The sequence below is a fragment of the Lytechinus pictus genome, chromosome 5 (assembly GCF_037042905.1).
Source record: "Lytechinus pictus isolate F3 Inbred chromosome 5, Lp3.0, whole genome shotgun sequence".
Taxonomy (NCBI): domain Eukaryota; kingdom Metazoa; phylum Echinodermata; class Echinoidea; order Temnopleuroida; family Toxopneustidae; genus Lytechinus; species Lytechinus pictus.
Window position 1 is genome coordinate 524,078 of NC_087249.1, and position 19,840 is coordinate 543,917.

General features: G+C 36.2%; 1 protein-coding gene across 1 annotated transcript; it reads left to right on the forward strand.

The window, feature by feature from the left end:
• The first annotated feature begins 1,834 nt into the window (after nt 1-1,834).
• On the forward strand, nt 1,835-19,782 carry LOC129261968 (putative ammonium transporter 3). Its single transcript, XM_054899989.2, has 8 exons — nt 1,835-1,979; nt 6,061-6,274; nt 6,945-7,087; nt 10,317-10,529; nt 12,278-12,404; nt 12,752-13,051; nt 13,457-13,622; nt 15,862-19,782. Exons 1-8 carry the CDS (start codon nt 1,841-1,843, stop codon nt 15,952-15,954), a joined length of 1,395 nt encoding a protein of 464 aa, XP_054755964.2. The 5' UTR covers nt 1,835-1,840; the 3' UTR covers nt 15,955-19,782.
• The last annotated feature ends 58 nt before the right edge of the window (nt 19,783-19,840 follow it).

The following is a 19,840-nucleotide window of genomic DNA, read 5'->3' on the forward strand; positions in this document are numbered from 1 at the left end:
AAGCTTCCAACCAATTATCCCCTTCCTCCACAACATTAGGGTAAGAATGGAAGCGAATATTTGGTTGTGTTTTGTTTGAGGAAATTATTAAATAAATTATTTTTGTAAACAACCAAATCTGAATAATTTGACAATATATCGTGAGACTCATAGATGTGAATGTTTACACGCGGTTGCATTTTAATAAAATACATTCGATTCATTATCAATCTTTTATTTGGGATGTAACGACTCTGTAGACAATTTTTTTAAATCATAACTAAAAAATAAATATGTCTTTTTTGTATCAAATATATCTAGCTCCAGTTAAATCTTTTATTTATAAATAAATAAATCCCACTCTACGTAAGAAAGGTTAAAATCTTCTAACATGACACCCCCTCTTCCCAATGCCCAAGTCATTGCATGGAAATGATCACTGATAATACAAAGTAGTTCCATTCCAAATATAGTGCATAAAGACTGCTGATATTGAGAGGTTATATTTTGATTCAAAATGGCCAGATATGACATTAATTTGTCATCGGTACCTCGCATGACTCACCATAATAATTACTCGCATATATGACGTCACAGAATACAATATTTTTGAGGAAATTTAATTATATTATTTTTCCTTTAAAAAAGAGACAAGTTTCTGCATCAGTATTCTTTCATTGATTTTCATCAAACTTTGGTTAATATTTTCTCAAATTTTCTGATATTAAAGCACAAGTCCACCCCAACCAAAAGTGGATTTGAATAAAAAGAGAACAATCCTACAAGCACAACACTGAAAATTTCATCAAAATCGGATGGAAAATAAGAAAGTTATGACATTTTTAATTTTCGCATAATTTCACAAAATAGGTATATTCACATCCTGGTCGGTATGCAAATGAGGGAACTGATGACATCACACACTTACTATTTATTTTGTATTTTATTATATGAAATATGAAATATTCAAATTTTCTCCTCATTGTCCTGTGAAACAAAGTTTTATTTTGCCCAGAACATATTGAATTATACTATTATTTAACATTTTATGGCTCAGTCAAGTTGGTCATTATTGTCAAATCTGTAAAAATTGAAATATTGTATGATTTAAACAATAAAAAACAAAAGAAATGGTGAGTGAGGGACATCATCGATTCTCTCATTTGCATGTGACTGAATTGTGCATATAACTATTTTGTGAAAAATATGCAAAACTTTAAAATGTCATAACTTTCTTATTTTACATCCGATTTTGATTATATTTTTAGCATTATGCTTGTCTGATTTTTCTCTATTGATTCAAATCAACATTTTTCTGAGGTGGACTTGACCTTTAACCAGACATGTTTGACGCCTGGGTTAACTTCCTTTAATAAATGCAGATCAGAAAATGGAAGTTTATTATTAATTTATAACATGTATAATGATCAGTTTTCTATCAGTTGTCTACTTTACTTCACAAATTAATCATTTTTAAAAATTTGAAAGGTAACTGTGATTTTATCAAATTAATATATTCAGACTTGGGTGGTACATGACAAGTAATGATCAGTGCTAGGCTACTTATGAAATGGGAATTGCTTTTCAATATTCTAGTAAATATTAATGATATTCTCCACGGTCAATGAATACGTTTGATATCACCACTCTATTTGTTTTTATATGCAATGTATGTCGACGGTATTTTGTCATGGAGGAATGATGAAAAATGCTTTCACGAATATCTGATTATTTTGCTTTGTCATTGTAAACTAATTACACATTTGACCACGGTGGTTTTGACCATTCAGGGAATTATGTGCTTATCACCCCGGGGCTTATCAATTAAATGCATCTTCCTTTTTTTATCCTTTCAGGTGCAATGGCAGAGAGGACTAAGCTGGAAGCATATTGTGTTTTCTCTTTGGTAAACACTCTCATCTATTGCTTTCCAGCTCATTGGATCTGGGCAAAGACTGGTATATTCAATCAAATGGGTGCTGTTGATATAGCGGGTGCTGGTAAGGAGAGTTTACGCCATAATAACGCCATAATATGCCTTTAAGTCATTATCACCTTCAGAAAACCGCGTACTATATACCAATCACTTGATGCCATGAATTCATTGATGATGATTTTTTATTATTATTGTTGTATGATTAGATATTTGCCGATTCCAATATTCAACCAAAACAATTTAAATAGTGCACCATGCATACAGTATATAATTAGCTATGCCTGTATCCTATCAACAGCATTTTCAATTTTGATTTTTTTTTTTTCGGGGGGGTGGATCAGCCATCGAAAAGCCACGTGAGCATGCATATATCGCTCGTCGGGTAAGCAGGGAAAAGGGGTATACTGAAAGGGATTCATTACACAGTTGTTATTATCTAAACATGTATCTACTCAGTAAAACAAGCATGATGATTATACTACTAGTCAATTCACAATGTTTCATTCAAAGTAGGCCTGTTACAACCGATAATGTCGCAGCGACGCATAATGTCGCAATTGCGACATTATGCGTTGATCGTGACATTATGAGTTGGATGATTTTGGCATAATGTCACAGTCAACGCATAATGTCGTAGCTTAAATTACTGACGCATAACGTCGCAAGTCTTAACGCATAATGTCGCATCGGTATTTTATCCAGGAATCGAGCTGCAGATAAGATATATGCATAAATGGATATATGATATATGTTTTCACTCAGTAATTTTTTCAAGCTCTGTCATCTGAACATTTTAGTAAGTGTGTTTGGTGGGACAGGCGCGAATGCAGGGGGGGGGCATTATTGAATTTATTATGATGAAAAGTGGTCACTTTTTAAAGAATTAATATTTTATCGTTGTTCATGACATTTTAGAAAGAAATTATATCTCGTAATGTACTGTATGAACAATAATTTTAAAAGCGATAGGTCCTATACCAATTTCCCCGGGGGAGAGGGGAGCACGTGATAAATTAAGAACACGTTGGTACGTAGCGGGAGAGGGCAGACTTAATGCTCATCCCCGGGGAAAAAAAAGTCAAAACCTTTCTTTCTTACTGAAGAGTTCCACAAAATTTAATAAAATGTGCACGAAATCATTAAATATATCACTTAAGATTCGTTTTTCACATCCCCTCCTCACAGAAAAAAATATGCGTATGTATTTAAAAAAAAAAATAATAACCAAACATTACAATATTTTACATGCATTGACAACCTATTTTTGTTTCTCTTCTAAATAACGAGTGCCCCCGAGCAATGGCGGCACCATGAATTAAAACTGATGGGTGGCAAAGGAAAAGGGATAGAGGGGGAATAACATTTATTTTGCATGTTTCACAAAATGGAGTGTGAAGCGCGAGCTAAGTGACTAGGGCGCTGGATCAAACTTGTGGGTCCCTGCTGGAGTCCAGGGGCAGAGCACACATACATACGTGTTTTTAAAGTATATAAAGCGGGATTTCTCCAATAGGGGGTGGGGCGCAGAATGTTTTCATTCATGTTTCCCCGATCGGCCGCTAAAAGCCATTTTTTGCTGTTGGTTTATAGAGGGAGCAGTCCCAACTAAAGGCTGAAGTTTTAAGTACACTTAATTAGCTTTATTCTTACAAACAAGATAGGATTTCTCACATTGCCTAAATAGATAATGAGAGCGCGAAGCACGAGCTCAATCTTTTGAATATTCGATGCATTTAGACCAAAGCAATGAACATTCTGAGCAGTTTTAGGCAGTATAAGATATGCGAGCGACCCACCCTACCCCCCCCCCCCCCTGCATCCGCACCTGCCCCACCAAACACGCTCTTAAAAAAATGTTCAGATGACAGAGCTTGCACAAATTAATCAGTGGAAACAACATTTTATGTCTTATATTTAACCTGAGTCCTGAAGCGAATACAGCCGCGACATTATGCGTTAAGACTTGCGACGTTATGCGTTAGTAGAAAAGCTACGACATTATACGTTGACTGCGAAATTATGCGTTGGTGCGATGCGTTGCTGCGACATTATCGGTTGTAACAAGGCCTACTAAATTATAATAGATTAGCCTGCGTCGAAACTGGGACTGATATATACATAGATTTTATAGGGATCGTGTTATGAGGAATGGGAAATATAATAACAATACAGTGGTGGGAAGTATCCTAATTGCTATTTAATAATTGAATCACTGACACTATGTATGCTTTATAGGGACAGGATAAAAAGAAGGCGTCAAGTGGCGTTACATACTGTTGCAGAGCATTTATTTTGGCTAAGAAATGTCACGGTAGCATATGATAATAGTGGGGTGTTTTTCTGTGTTGATTTTGTGAACGAAATAATCTTTATCAGATACGAAACAAAAGCATTCATTGACTGTATAGTATTGTTACCAAATTTGTTAGTTAGGCAGGGGATGATACGCAGGTAACAAATCACGTTGTTGTATTAGCGTTAGGTCAAATAATAAATTTATACAGGAGTGGAATCGAAGACCCATTCTTAAACATGTTAAAGGATTATCAAGGATTCTTCCGCCTGCCTTGAATGCATTCTATTGTTTTAAAAATATTCACAAATTCTCTAAATATTTATATTTTGTTAATATGAACTCAAATAAGTGAAATGGAAGTGTATTAGTTCAGTATCAAATAAAATTGGGGAAATGTGGATGAAAAGGGACTGAAAAAGTATGGATTGGAGAAGATGATGAAGAGATGAACTGAGAATATATGAGGACACGAAGGAGAAGGGGAGAAAGGAAAAGAGAAAAGGAGAAATGGGATAAAGGAAGTGGGGAGAGAGAGAGAGAGAGAGAGGGAGGGGAGAGAGAAAGGAAACAAAGTAAGGGAACCTAGGGAATTAGAATCTTCTATATATTCTACTCTCCATTCAAATCTCAAGTACGTTTGCTTTATATCAATTAACAATGGAATTAATGGTCAAATGCAATTAGTAAATTGACCATATCGCTCAAGTTGACAAGATGTATGTTCCTACACTCCTTCGATTCTATTCTATGCAGAAATACGCTTGGCACATTTTCCAATTAGATGTCCTTTGGGAAATACTCAAATTTGTAGATTTTTCCTCTTGAATTTTTGCATCATTTTATTCTCAGGATTTCCATCAATTTGTATATCATATAGGCCTATATAATTTATGTTGTTTAGCTTTGTTTTAGTTAAATGTTCGACTTTTTTAAAATGAATAGCAGGCATGACAGAGGAGAAAGGATCTTGTATTGAAACGCCAAAAATATAATTTTGATTGTGTGTGATCGAATCAAAGTATGCTGATCAACAAGAAATAGTGTTTCTCGTGCAAGGCATCTTCATTGGTGTTTATGTATTGATTCTTGGTTAGTTAGGTTTTTATTGGCATGTACATGTATGTTTCTACCACGTGGAAATTTAACTTTTGAAGGATTCCATGGCGAACAAGAATAGTGTAGTAGCTTTCACGGTACACCATGTATCTTTCTTGGACAAGTGTTGGTCCTGAAAAGGAGTTTAGGTGGTCCTTTCCATGCAGGACAAACACTTGCCCAAGAAAAATACATGATGTACCGTGAAACCTACTACACTAAGTTGAAATTTAGCATTTCGTTTGTAATAGGGGGTTTTCATGACTTAACCGGACTTCTTTCCACTGGGAATATTGTACTCACTGGCGGATCCGGGGGGGGGGGGGAGCACAGCCGGCCCGTGCTCCCCCCCCCCCTTGAGAAGCAAAATTAAAAATTGTAATGTAAACATGCCGCTATGAAACAGAAGTGTGCCCCCCCCCCCCCCCTTGAAAGTGAAGACCTTTTTATTTTGCTTGTCAAATTTTTTCGGGGACGTTCGGGGACAAAATATCTTTAATTTTTGGTTAAGAACCTTTTTTCTTTCTTTCTTTTTTTGGCTTGTCAAAATTTTCCTCGAAAAAATGTGCCCCCTCCTTTTGGAAAATCCTGCATCCGCCCCTGATTGTACTATACATAAAACGTGAATAGATTATACATAAACAAAATACACTTGAACAGGATATATATATATATATTCTAACCGTACTCGAAAGAGCACGTCCCGCGAATTAATAATATTTGCAAATGACTATTTTTTATTCATCCTGTCAAGGTGCTGTTCATTTAGTTGGAGGGATCACTGGCTTGACGGCGACGTTGATGTTGAAACCTCGTCGTGGTCGTTTCTCAAGCCCACGCGCAACCATGGAAATGAGTAATCCTACTAATGCCTTACTTGGAATGTTCATGCTGTGGTGGGGATGGCTTGGTTTCAACTGTGGATCAACGTTTGGTATCTCTGGTGGAAAATGGAAACTTGCAACGAGGTACATAACCCCCCCCCCTCCACCTTTCCATCTCCCCTTCAATCACATATCTCTCTATCCCCCCCCCCCCCCTCTCTCTCTTGATCTATCTTCTTCACCTAAAATCGGAGTAACATTCACACAAGTTTCCTCAGGTTTTATCTACTGTGATAGTGTACAGATGATTAAATATAACGTTGAGGCGCCGCGTACAAAACATATTTTAATGTGAGTACCACTCTCAGAGACTACGTTCGTTAAACATTTTTAATATACCATTTCTGATATCTATTTGACATTTTCCATATTACTGTTCAGGAGCGTCAATTCAAAATGGTATAATTTTTTTAGAACAGCTCTGTAATAGCTGTAATGATCATGGGCATGTTATGTGATGTCATAGGTAAAAAAAAATAATAATCTGGTTGGTTAACGAGTTAACATTCCATGACAAAAAAAATGTGGGTTGTTCAGTTTCCATTGAATACTCAGTAATTAGGAAAAGTTCATATGAACGATCGATGCCTTGTAATATTAGTTGTCTAATCATCAATCTTTGTGCCAGGTCACCATGGCAACTAAAATAAATATGCATCTCTCTAAAAGCATTTAGTATAATTTATAGCCCAAGATTAGTAAATGACCTGTTCGTTTAATGGGCTATTATATTTTGCCGCTATACCATACACAGGTCTGCTATCGTGACCGTAATGTCAGGCGTTGGTGGCGGTATGTTGAGTATGATCTGCAGCTACATACAGCGGCCGAACGGACACAAATTTGAGCTGGGTTACCTAATGAATGGTATCCTAGGTGGTCTTGTCGCTATAACAGGTACCTTAAGACAATCACCAATGTCACCTCTCACTGTCAATGTTTGTGTTTTTTTGTCTTTCTTCATTTTTGTTTTGTTATTATCGTCAGGTCCGCAGGCAATACCATCATGTCATCAGTAGGAGGTGGCACTGTTGGTCTGGCCGGAAGCTGGCTCACTAAAAAACGCCAGTTTGATATTTCATATCTAATCAACGGTGTTCTTGGAGGCTTAGTGGCATGTACAGGTGATAATCATTTCTCACCCCTCCTTGCAAGATTCTCCTTCCTCTTGCTCGTAGATGCCATGGTAACATGTAGCTTCCTCCGTGATAATTTGGTGAAATTATTCTGTCGCTTGAACTTTGTATCATACACAGAGGCGTCGATCCTGGGGGGGGGGGGGCAGGGGAGGGGTGATCGCCCCACCAATCAAAATATTGGCGGGTCAAGGATACCGTTTTGCCCCCCCCCCCCAATAATTTCGGAAGTGCATAAGTAAAATAAAATGGCAATGGTACACAGGAATCGGCAAATGAACCAAACACAATATAACATTTGGTTTTACATCTATATATACATAGTACAGTACAAAATTGCGATTTTTCCCCGCGCTCCGCGCGGGAAATGATTCCATATATCATTTGAATATTTTTTAAGGTACACTTACGCAGGAATTTCAATATATAGGCATACAATTCTTTTCTGCCAATGAATAAACAAGAAAATGGCAAACTCTTTTTTCATAAGCGGATCCAGGTGAGTTATGTATACCTCTATATTGATTTTAACAAACTACATACTTAAAAATCGCCTTTTCGTGACAGTTTATCAAATATTTCAGCTTGCGCTCGCATTAATTGTTAAAAAACATATTAACCCAATCATCCTATTCATAATTACAAAAGTGCTTACAATGTCTACTTTTAGGCCTTAATATCAACAAATATCGCGCCCTTATTAGGTTTATTGAATTAATAAATAAGATACTGACATATCCATGGATTCCTAATAACTAAATCGTCCCCTTTCCAGAATGGAAAATATCGATAAATTTCATCTCGAGCTTAGGGAGAGGGATACAAAGAGAGTCATCATTTTCATATGACAAAATGTCCTCAAAATGTCACGGTCTAAGGTCAAAATAATAATAAAAAAATCGACTCACGCTTCGCGCTCACACCATTTACTAAGTGAAATCCATATCCACTTCACAATTTCCCTGCACAGTTCTTGAAATGGTGCTTAAATTGACCCTTCTTCAGATCGGAATATATTTTTTTTCAGCTCGAGCTTCGCGCTCCCATTGATTTTCATAATAAAATAAATGTATTTAGAATACCCAGATTCCAGGTCTAAATTGAGATACGAAGCTTGTTCTTTACTTAAAACTCACTTAAATTGTCCACTTTCGCGCTCCCATTATTAAATGTAGGAAGATACCCAATTACCCATCATGATACCTAATCATTATTTACAAAACATGAATAGAGTGTCCCATTTTTAGCTCTAAATCTAAATTTATTTTCGCGCTCGCATCAATTATTTAGTTATATATCTATCCGATTCACAATTACAAAAAGTGCCTAGAGTATTTCGTTTTTAGGTCTGAATGACAAAACAATTTCAGCTCGCATTATTTGATTGTTGAAATATGTATTGTCTTCATGGGTTACTGCAAACAGATCTTAAGAGGTCCCTTTTCCGACCACAACGTACTGTATATTTAAAAAAAAAAATCTGCTCGCACTTCGCGCTCGCAGCAATTAAGTATGCATCTCTCTTTATAGATATATAAATATATATATTGTGTGAAAGAAATGGATAAAGAGAACAATGGTATGCGTAGCTTAAATCAAGGTTCCCCAGAGCTATCTACCCTTTTTTGGAAAAATTGGTGATGCCGAAAAAATGTCTCCGCCGGGAATCGAACCCGGGCCCCCAGCTTTGAACGCCGGTGCCTTAACCACTAGACCACAGAGACGGGTTAGTGGCTAGGGCGACCCCGATCCAATTGACCGTCAGATAGACAGATTTTCGACACCATACCAATTATAAGTTCCTTTGTCGGGTGAAGGTGGGTTTTGAACAATGACAAGCCGCCATGCCTCAGCTGGATCAAAGTTATTGCTTTGATACAGTACACGTATGGGAGAAAGTATACAAATGTGTGAAGTTATACATGTACATATACATATATGTATATATATTGTGTGTGATCGAGCGCCTTTGGAATGTTGATTCATGATCCCCCCCCCCCCATCTGCAAAATGGATCGACGCCCCTGATCCTACAAAAAGGACCCATGCGTTTCATGTCGATATTGCGAGCTTTATTGTCATGTTTATTCTGATCCAGTTTCCCTTGTAATTAGTATGATTGGTAAGAACCTCGAATGAATGCTGAACAACTCACTATGCATTGACAGCGTGTCAAAGTAGATTTTACGACTCATGTATCTATTACAAAAATGCATGTAAATTGCTTGCAAATTGCTTGCACAGTATAAATTGTGATACATGTCATATTTCAATATTTAGTCATCACCTGCGTCTTGTTGCTACATGCATGGAAAATTGATTGAGTATTATGCAGCAATGACAGTTTTGTGAGTTTGTGTATTTTTTTATCATGCTCCTATATTTGTTTATAGTTTCTGTATCAAGTTGTCAATGTTCTTTGTTCGTGACTTCATCCATAATTTTACCTAATGCACTTGAATGATATCAGCGATAGTTCTGAAATTTATTTTCTATAATATTGATTATTCAGTTATTCATGTTTTGATTTCTATTGAAGAAAAATTACCAAATCGGAATGCACGATACAGAACTGGATTACTGTACTAAATAAACCTACGAGATTAAAATTCTCTAATGTTCGTTTATTTTGTCAACATGAACAATATTTTGAACGAGATTTTTCTTTACACTCCGTATAAGATTACATGCATCATTATCAAATACAACAGTGTATGAATTAAGGCAATACCTGCTGAAAACGCCTTCTCAAAATCCTTGTTACTTCATTAATTACCCGAATCCATGTATGAGGGGAGGAATATTGATGCCATACTCCTGCACCTCCTGTTTAATCATTCGTGCAGCTATGTTAATTCATCCCTCATATTGTCAGGTACTCAATGATATCTAAATTAGATGTGGAATTAATCAAAATTTCCAAGATTTCACACTACGATCCCGAATTGTTACATCTTAACTTCTATGATATTTTCTTCTTTTGTTCTCAGCTCAATGTGCTTTAGCACGTCCATGGGAAGGGTTATTAATAGGAGCTATTGGTGGTTTCATCGCAGTCTACACACCACCCTTGCTAGAAAAGTTCAGAATTGACGATCCTGTAGGGGTAATAGGGGTCCATGCTGTATCTGCATCATGGGGTATCTTAGCAGTTGGTATGTTCGCTCAGCCAGATGATATCGAGAATCTTAATGTGAGATCAGGTGAGATTAACTTACCATCGACCACCCCTTTCTCCTCCTCACCCACCCTCCATCTCTCACTCACCCCCCCCCCCTCTCTCTCTCTCTCATCTCACCAAAGTGCTTATACACGTTTTCTCCCCCCCCCCCCTCTCTCTCAATCTTTCTCCCTCTATATTTTCTTTCCAGCACCCGTTCACCCTCTTATGCTAGTCTGCAGGCACAGACCCTGATTGAAACTTTGATCAACAAGTATGTCTCCACTCGAAGACTAGCACATAAACTAATTTGGAAGCATCATCATTTTACAGAAAATACAAATAGATGAAAATGTTGACATATCAAATTCGAGTCCCATCCCTCCCTATCTATCTATCCATCCATCCATCCACCCATCTATCTATCTATCTATCTATCTATCTATCTATCTATCTATCTATCTATCTATCTATCTATCTATCTATCTATCTATCTATCTATCTATCTATCTATATATATATATATATATATATATATATATATGTGTGTGTGTGTGTGTGTGTGTGTGTAAAGTTATACATGTACAACAGCTTTGGCAACTCTTTTTATTTAAATATTGTAAAGAAATGGATGAAGAGAACAATGGTAGGCGTAGCTTAAATCAAGGTTCCCCAGAGCTATCTACCCTTTGGAAAAATTGGTGATGCCGAAAAAATGTCTCTGCCGGGAATCGAACCCGGGCCCCCAGCTTTGAACGCCGGTGCCTTAACCACTAGACCACAGAGACGGGTTAGTGGCTAGGGCGACCCCGATCCGATTGACAGTCAGATAGACAGATTTTCGACACTATACCAATTATAATTTCCTTTGTAGATAGATAGATAGATAGATAGATAGATAGATAGATAGATAGATAGATAGATAGATAGATAGATAGATAGATAGATAGATAGATAGATAGATAGATAGATAGATAGATATATAGATAGATAGATAGATAGATAGATAGATAGATAGATAGATGGATGGATGGATGAATATATATATATATATATATATATATATTCATCCATCCATCCATCTATCTATCTATCTATCTATCTATCCATCCATCCATCCATCCATCCATCCATCTATCTATCTATCTATCTATCTATTTATCTATCGATCTATCTATCGAAACCTTTTATTGTCAAACTAACTAGTATCTTTTAAAAATCTTACAAATCCGATGTACGAATATTGGATTTGTTATGTTGTTTGTTCTGTCAAGGTAATGAAGATGACATTTAAGAAGAATCCCTATGCCGGCGTGATTAGCGATATAAGGATTCATTTTCATGGTCACCTTGATAAGATTGTATGGATCATGGAAAATAATGGCACGCCTTGTTGTTATGTGTTTTGTTTTTATATTATATATAGTTCATAAAGAGGAAATATCAGAATATTGCAAACTATTGTTTGTAAACTCAAACTTTATTAAACACGCTGATGCGTCTGGATGGTATGGGTAATGATTGTTCTGCAGATCCATAGCGTGTTATCACAGTTATTATATAAGTATTGTCAAGTTTGATAGAATATCTTAAACGAGAGATGGTATACACAGGAAGCTCAATTTCTAATCTTAAATTACTGAATTTTGAATTGATATTTTAATACAAATTTCCAATGAAAAAATACATATACATGTTATTTTACAATAAGGCGAGAATCATTTGATTTTGGTAAAAGCACACCAAACATTGAATCTGATACATCAATCTGTTTCTGTTTTCTGTTATCAGGGTTATTCTATGGTGGTGGATGGGAGCTTCTTGGTATACAAGCTTTGATGCTGGTCACTCTTATAGTCTGGACCGGTCTGACGTCATTCATCCTTCTCTACGCCATACAAATCACTATAGGTCTTCGGTAAGTCTCATAAGTCCCATGCCAAAAAAAAAAAAACATGAAGAAAAAAAAAATTATCAAATCTGTGCCGAAAAATTATATCCTCGTGGGAATGATATGACACATATTAGTTTATGGGTTGAAATTAAGATGGTGTGTCCGGTCACTTCATAATTCAAATCATTGACATGATTGAGACACTAAATAATGATATTTGGGCGCAATTCTGCGAGGCCTCACTTATTTATACAGCATGTCAAAAACCAACTCCCTGCACAAGTGACAAGTGGGACCTTGCAGTACAGATTAATAAAAAAATATATAATCAATGTTATCTCATGGTGTTTAATTCGGTGTGTCAATTTCAGATGTTCCGTAGTCGAAGAGATTCTGGGAGCAGACATCATTGAGCACGGTATTGATCAAAGCAGTCCCGAGGATCGCGCAAACATTCTCCGTGAACTTCACTCGTTGGGGAAAGAAATCCCGGAATATTTACTCTATAATTCATCAGGTCGGAACTGGAGACAGAGTGCGCGAACCCTTCACGTGGGATCAACGACGGTTTCAAGGGAACTCTGTGACATCGAGAGGAGATCGAGTATCTTTTCGTTATCAAGCACTGCTGTAGAACGACCAAAAGAAAATGAAGACATCATATTCCCCAGGTAGACATGGTAGAAGGTTACAAATACAAACAAGATGTCACTATGCTAATCGGGAGATCCAGTTTTTGCCAATATAGCGGGGGGGGGGGGGGGTTTGCGGTTTTGCGCTAAAAGCTTTCTGTTTAAGGGCGTAGTGACGTGTTGTAACTAAAGACCAACGTTTTTAAATTCATCTTAACGTTATTCTTTCAACAACAACAAAAACGATTAAAAAGAGCGTGATATCAATTGTGTAATATGATATCTGAAAAGTAACATTTTTATGATTGCTTGTTTCATTCCCCTCATATCTTAATTTTTTGTTTTCCTATTTTTCATTGCCTTCCATTTTCTCCTCTTTTTTTCGTTTCATCATTATTGAGGCCATCAATTGTTTTATGTTATCATTATATACATGACACACAGTCGAAATCACATGGAACTTTTTGAGAGCAATGGCATAGGACAAACCATGAATGGAAATCTGAGGAGGACTACGAGCAAGAAATATCGAGGAAAGAAAAAATTGATGCCCCTTAGCAAAGGAAAGAACAGACTACGTTCAAATGGATCAAGGCAGAAACCATTGGAGGTAAGGATGTGAGTCGGTGGTTAAAATATATGAGATAAAGGAGAGCTTGTTATGGCACATTTTGGTTAATTGCACATTTTTGGTAAATAACCAAAATATGCAATTTACCAAAATGTGTCTTAACAATGTCACGGCACATTTTGGTAACTGCACATTTTGGTGAAAGAAATTTGTTACCAAAATGTGCCGATAGTACACCTATGCCTGACAGGATCTTTTGTTGCAAAATGTGCAGTTATAATGTGCCTGCACATTTTGGACAATACGCACATTTTATTAACAACTTAGAAACCATATTTGACTACTATAATGGAGTAAAAGATTGATAATGGTATTGGCCTAGAGACAAAGTCAGGGGTTGTTTTTGTCTGTGTTTGTGTGCGTGTGGGGGGGGGGGGTGATTCAGTGCCTCTACGTCCAATACCATTTCGTCCAATAACCTTTTCATGCCGTTTGGTCCAATATTTCGTTCTAAATTAATTACGTCCGATAGCAGTATAAGTCTAAGAGCCACTTCGTCTAAAAGCCATTTCGTCTAAGACCCATTTCGTCCAATAGCCCTTCCTTTAAGAGCCATCTCGTCTAAATGCCATTTTATTCATTTAATATCTTCCAATAGCCATTTTGTCCAATAGTCAGTTCGTCTAACTTCATTGCCAGTTGGTCCAATTCCCACTTGGTCCAATTGACAGTTCGCCCAATACCCACTTGGTCCAATACCCATTTGGTCCAATTCCCAATTGGTCTAATAAGCGTTACTGGTGGCAGGCGCTGATCCAGGGGGGAGAATGCCCCCCCCCCCCCCGTCGGTTAAAAAAAGATGGAAGAAAAAGAAACACATCCCAATATATTATTTAGACACAAATAACGATTTATTAGCCTGAATTTGATAACCGTCCGTGCGACGCATTCAGCTTATGCCCAGTTTTCTCAAACTTAAGGTTTTGCAATTTATTCTCCTCATGAATATAAAATCGTGTGAAATTTGTCCATCAAATAATGGAAAACTAAACCTCATTAATTTTGGACTAAATAAATGTCAGTTAGATCAAGTGAATATTGGACCAACTGTCAATTAGACCACATGGGTGTTGGACCAAATTGGACCAAAGAATGATAGACTAAATACGTATTGGATGTGATGACTTTTGGCCTAACTGGCTATGGGACAAATTGTTTATTGAACAAAGGTATTTAGATAAACTAGCTCTTAAACGAAGTGGCTCTAAGGCTAAGTAGATATTGGACGAAAAAGTTCTTAGACAAAGTGGCTTTTGAACGAAGTGAATCTTTGACGAAGTGGCTTTTGGACAAAGTGGTTTTTGGACGAAGTGAATCTTAGATGAAGTCGCTATTGGACGAAATGGCTCTTAGACTAAGTGGCTTTTGAACGAAGTGAATCTTATTCGAAGTGGCTTTTGGACGAAGTTAGTCTTAGACGAAGTGGCTATTGGACGAAATGTCTCTTAGACAAAGTCGCTTTTGGACGAAGAGAATCTTAGACGCAGTGGCTTTTGGACAAAGTGGTTTTTGGACGAAATGAATCTTAGAAAAAGTGGCTATTGGACGAAATGTCTCTTAGACAAAGTGGTTTTTGGACGAAGTGAATCTTAGACGAAGTGGCTTTGGACAAAGTGACTCTTTGTCACGTTGGCTATTGGACGAAATGGATCTTAGAAGAAATGGCTATTGAACCAAATGAATTTCGACTAAGCAACATTAGACGACATGATCATGGGACAAAATGGCATTGGACGTAGTGGGTTGTAGACCATTTAGATCTTAGACCAAAATGTGCAGTTACCAAAATGTATCGTAACATAGTTACGGCACATTTGGTAAATTGCACATTTTGGTATTTTACCAAAATGTGCTGTAACAGAACTATACCGGAGGAACTCCATATACTTACAGCAAAACTTTTTCCCCAAATTGATATGGTCAAAATAATCACGGTGTTGATGAAACCCTGACCCACCTGAAACGTTGTAAAAAAAAAGTAGGATCAGAAGCTCCTAGTTTTTTCTCGATGTTAAAGAGAGTCGGGGTGTAAATAAAGATGAAAATAGGTGGAATGAGGGGTAATAGTAAGATAGATAGAGAGCGAGCGAGAGAGAAGGGCTCGTTTCAATTACTAAAATTGATCCTACTTGTCCTACAAATCAAAAACCCTTATTAATTCTTTTTCAAATTCATATTAATCTCTTGTTCTTCTTTTCTTTTTTCTTGTTTTTACCAGTTGGATGTATCAAGGCTTGAGATCAGAGATCGGCAGACGACGGATGTCATGGAAACAGTTGTCATAGAAACCGCGAACAAGCTTTCTTCCTAGCTGCAGTACTTCTTAAAATCATCGCATCAAAGCTTACTTGTTTTTGAACTGAGAAAATAACACTAATTTTATCCAAGATATTTCTCAAAGTTCCGCATCATCTACTTAAATAAAAAGCAATATGAACACCCTCCTATACACATGCGCGGGCGCTATCATTCTCTGTTGTTTTTTCTTGTATTATTATTATTTACATGGCATTATGAAAATAACACTAATTACTACACAGTCACGTACATTTCATGCTCTTAAGCTTACTCAATATGACCTCGTTTAAAACGAAATTTTGAACGATTATGGTTACGTCCTGCAATAAGGAGGGACGACACCGGGGGTGGGGGGGGGGGCTTACGTTACAGAAATGCAAATAATTTTTGTTTATTATGGTGATTTATGTGTTATGAAGTGAATTCATATTGCCCGACAGTAATGCAAACTTTTATTTATTCTATGTTATTGCATAATTCCGCTTTTGTATCAGTTGTTATCACAAAAGTTTTTGCCTATCCAGTTACGAGAACAAGATTTGCAACTTGAGCATGATGAGTACTAAACGAGGAAATTCCGCTTGATAATAATCTGCTCAACGATTACAAATGGTAGCCTTCCTCGCTTTAACGGTATACAGTCTACATGTAGTTGAAATTATGTATGAATTTGAGAAATATTATGGCAAGCATTGGCTAGTTTGTCGTATATTCTTATACCACTGGTTAGTACGAGTGAATTTGAGGACTTTTTACGTAGTTGTACAGAATACGAATGAAGAGTTTGTTGTGCATGAAGTTAATGTGGTGATTAAGAATTATTTGTGTTTTGGGGTATATTACAACACTTAATTATGGCGTACAACTGTGAAAATTCATCGTTGACTTCAAAGCCTCAAATTAAAAGAATATCAGTAATTTTCTTAGCAGTTTTATGTGATAATGAATTATGATTATTGCAACTAATCATGTCTGATCTTTATCATTAAACTAGTTCCATGTCAATCTATAAGTTTATAAAGATATATGTTTAACCTTAAAGGACAAGTGCACCCCAGCAAAAAGTTGATTTGAATAAAAAGAGATAAATCAAACAAGCACAACATTGAACATTTCATCAAAATCGGAGGTAAAATTAGAAAGTTATGACGTTTTTAAGTTTGGCTTAATTTCACGAAATAGTTATATACATACCCCGGTCGGTATGCAAATGAGGGAACTGATGACATCACTCTCTCACTATTTCTTTTGTATTTTATTATACAAAATTATGAAATAGGAAATATTCTAATTTTCTCTTCATTGTCCCTTGAAACAAAGTTTTACTTCGCCCTGAACATGCGGAATTGCCATTGTTTAACATTTTATGGTTAAGTCAAGTTGATCCTTATTTTCATATATGTAAAAATTGAAATATTTTATAATTCAAACAATAAACAATAAAAAAATAGTGAGGGACATCATTGATTCTCTCATTTGCATGTAACTTAATTGTTCATATAACTATTTGTGAAAAATAAGCAAAAGTTTGAAATGACATAACTTTATTTTACATCCGATTTTGATAAAATTTCCAGCATTATCATGATTATGCTTATCTTATTTTTTTTCTATTTATTCAAATCAATTTTTTTTCTGAGGTGGACGTGACCTTTAAGTCTTGTTATGTTACGTTCCCATGCTTGACTGATGTTCTTATCATGGTGCAATTCAATAAGCCTGTTCACGGTTGTAAAATGCGCACGAGCAGAAAAAAGGTCATTTGAGATAAACCATGAAGGTGACTTTCAAATTCACTGACATATAGTCATTTGTGATTTGATGATTATTCATGTATTCCTTTCAAAATATTTATTTTATCACATCCAAGCTGAAGAGTAATAAATAGAGCCTCCATAATCACTGGTATTTGACAGTAGCCTAAACAATAGTCAAATGTGCCAAAGGCAGACGATAAAACAGATTTCCAAACTTTATCCCTGATGTACTATTCTAGTCACCTGGTCTATACAATGCCTTTTGTTCTTATAATTTGAATACTCTACCGGTAAAGCTTACGCGACATCTACATTTGAAAATGATAGTGCTTATCCTAATGAAAAATCACAAAGGTCATTTGAGAAAAGTTGATCATGAGCTAACCGTGAACTGGCTTATTAAGTGTGTTTTTTCCATGACATATATATGTTTTGGGGATATGTTTTGCGTTGAAAAATATAGTAATTTTTGTTCGAATCACTGCATCATTTGGTTTGTTCTATTTATGGTGCAATCTAATTACGTTGTTTTTTGTTTGTTTCTTTGTTTGTTCTTGGATATGTTTTGCATGGGAAATTTAAAATGGTAGTCCACTTTCCATAATGTAGATTCATATGTAGGTTTCATAGGAGAAAGGAAACTTGGCAAAGGGATGCAGGAGATGGAAGGATACAGACAGACAGACCGACAGATAGACGGACAAAGAGGAGAGGATGGGGGTGTTCTGCAATTTTCACAATGATCACTTCTTGCCTTTACTGTATAAGGACCAGTTTAATATTTTATATCATTTACATGTTTTATTTGGATGTAAGAATTTGGTGAAATTCACCGTCTTTTCACATGTTTGTATAAAAGGTACAGATCGATGTTTCTTCGTTACCTCTCAACTGCGATTTATTACGTCTCAATTGCGATTTATGACCTCAGTTGGTATATACATTGTTTTTAGAGAAATCATCATACGTTATCTGTATGTTTGTACTAGTATCTATGGAAAGGTAATATTATAAATTGCGTTGCCCGTCCTGTTGCTTTAAAACGTATACGTGTTCCAATTATCCTGACTCGACCTTTAAAGAAATAAAAATCACCTTTGCAACCAGTGACAGTCTTTATAATATCATTCCTCAGCTACACAGGGTCATACAAGATTTTGTATTATATATACACATGAAACTAAGCTTAACTATGGATAGCCAAAATTACCATAACTCGTCGAAAGGCTCATGCCAATGGTTCTTTATCATTCATAGAATTTGGACTGGGCATATTAATAGACGCGTGTGTGTTTCGCATTATCGGAGCTGCTGGCTTTTCATACATGGCAATAGTCGATTTGAATCGGCTGAAATTAATCAGATCGAACGGATGGTGTCCTATAAAATGTATAAGGTGGAAAACATGCTAGTATATAATATTGACTTGCATAAAGAACCCAAAACAAGCGAGATCCTTTCTTTCTTTCTCTCCCTCTCTCCTTATTCTTGTAATTTTGTACTCTTCACCATGTTCACTCACTTCCTCGCGTACCTTGCTAGATTCACGAAAGTGTCTCACAGTGTGTTAACAGTGTGGAACACAATGTGAAATCAGCTCCACATTGTTAAATGTGTGCATTTCAACAGTGTGGATCACATATTCACATAGTCGACATGTAAACATACAGTAACGAGGTATCCACAGTCATGACAGTGTGAAAATCTCTTCACACTGTTCAATTTGAGCGTTTTAACAGTGAATAATATTTTCATAGTCCACTATGTGAACACACTGTGATCACAATGTGTGGCACTCTTCTACATTTTGCTGTTTACTATACGAAATTTACAGTGAGTTGTTTATCAGTTTTTACAAGTGCTTTAAATTTTGAACAAAGTGTGTTTAACATGTAATCTTCAATGAGATGATGATCCACAGCATTTATATTGCGCCATATATCTGTTAAAAACATTCATAGGCGCAGGCTCATCCAAACTGTTAATCACTACACATCTGCCGAAATAAGTGAGTTTTGAGAGACGGTTTAAATAGTTCTATGGTGTCAATTTCATTTTCAATAAATTAAGCAGTTGTTTTAATTGCTTAACTGTAAAGTCCATAATTATAGTAGATGGCGTTTTTACGATGTACTGCCCCAC

What these genes read in the sequence shown, in the direction of transcription:
- LOC129261968 (XM_054899989.2), top strand. Translation starts at nt 1,841, where the DNA reads ATGGCAGAGAGGACTAAGCTGGAAGCATATTGTGTTTTCTCTTTGGTA. An exon ending in AAATGGAAACTTGCAACGAG is followed by an intron (nt 6,275 to 6,944) that starts GTACATAACCCC and finishes TACCATACACAG; the next exon opens with GTCTGCTATCGTGACCGTAA. An exon ending in GAATCTTAATGTGAGATCAG is followed by an intron (nt 10,530 to 12,277) that starts GTGAGATTAACT and finishes TTCTGTTATCAG; the next exon opens with GGTTATTCTATGGTGGTGGA.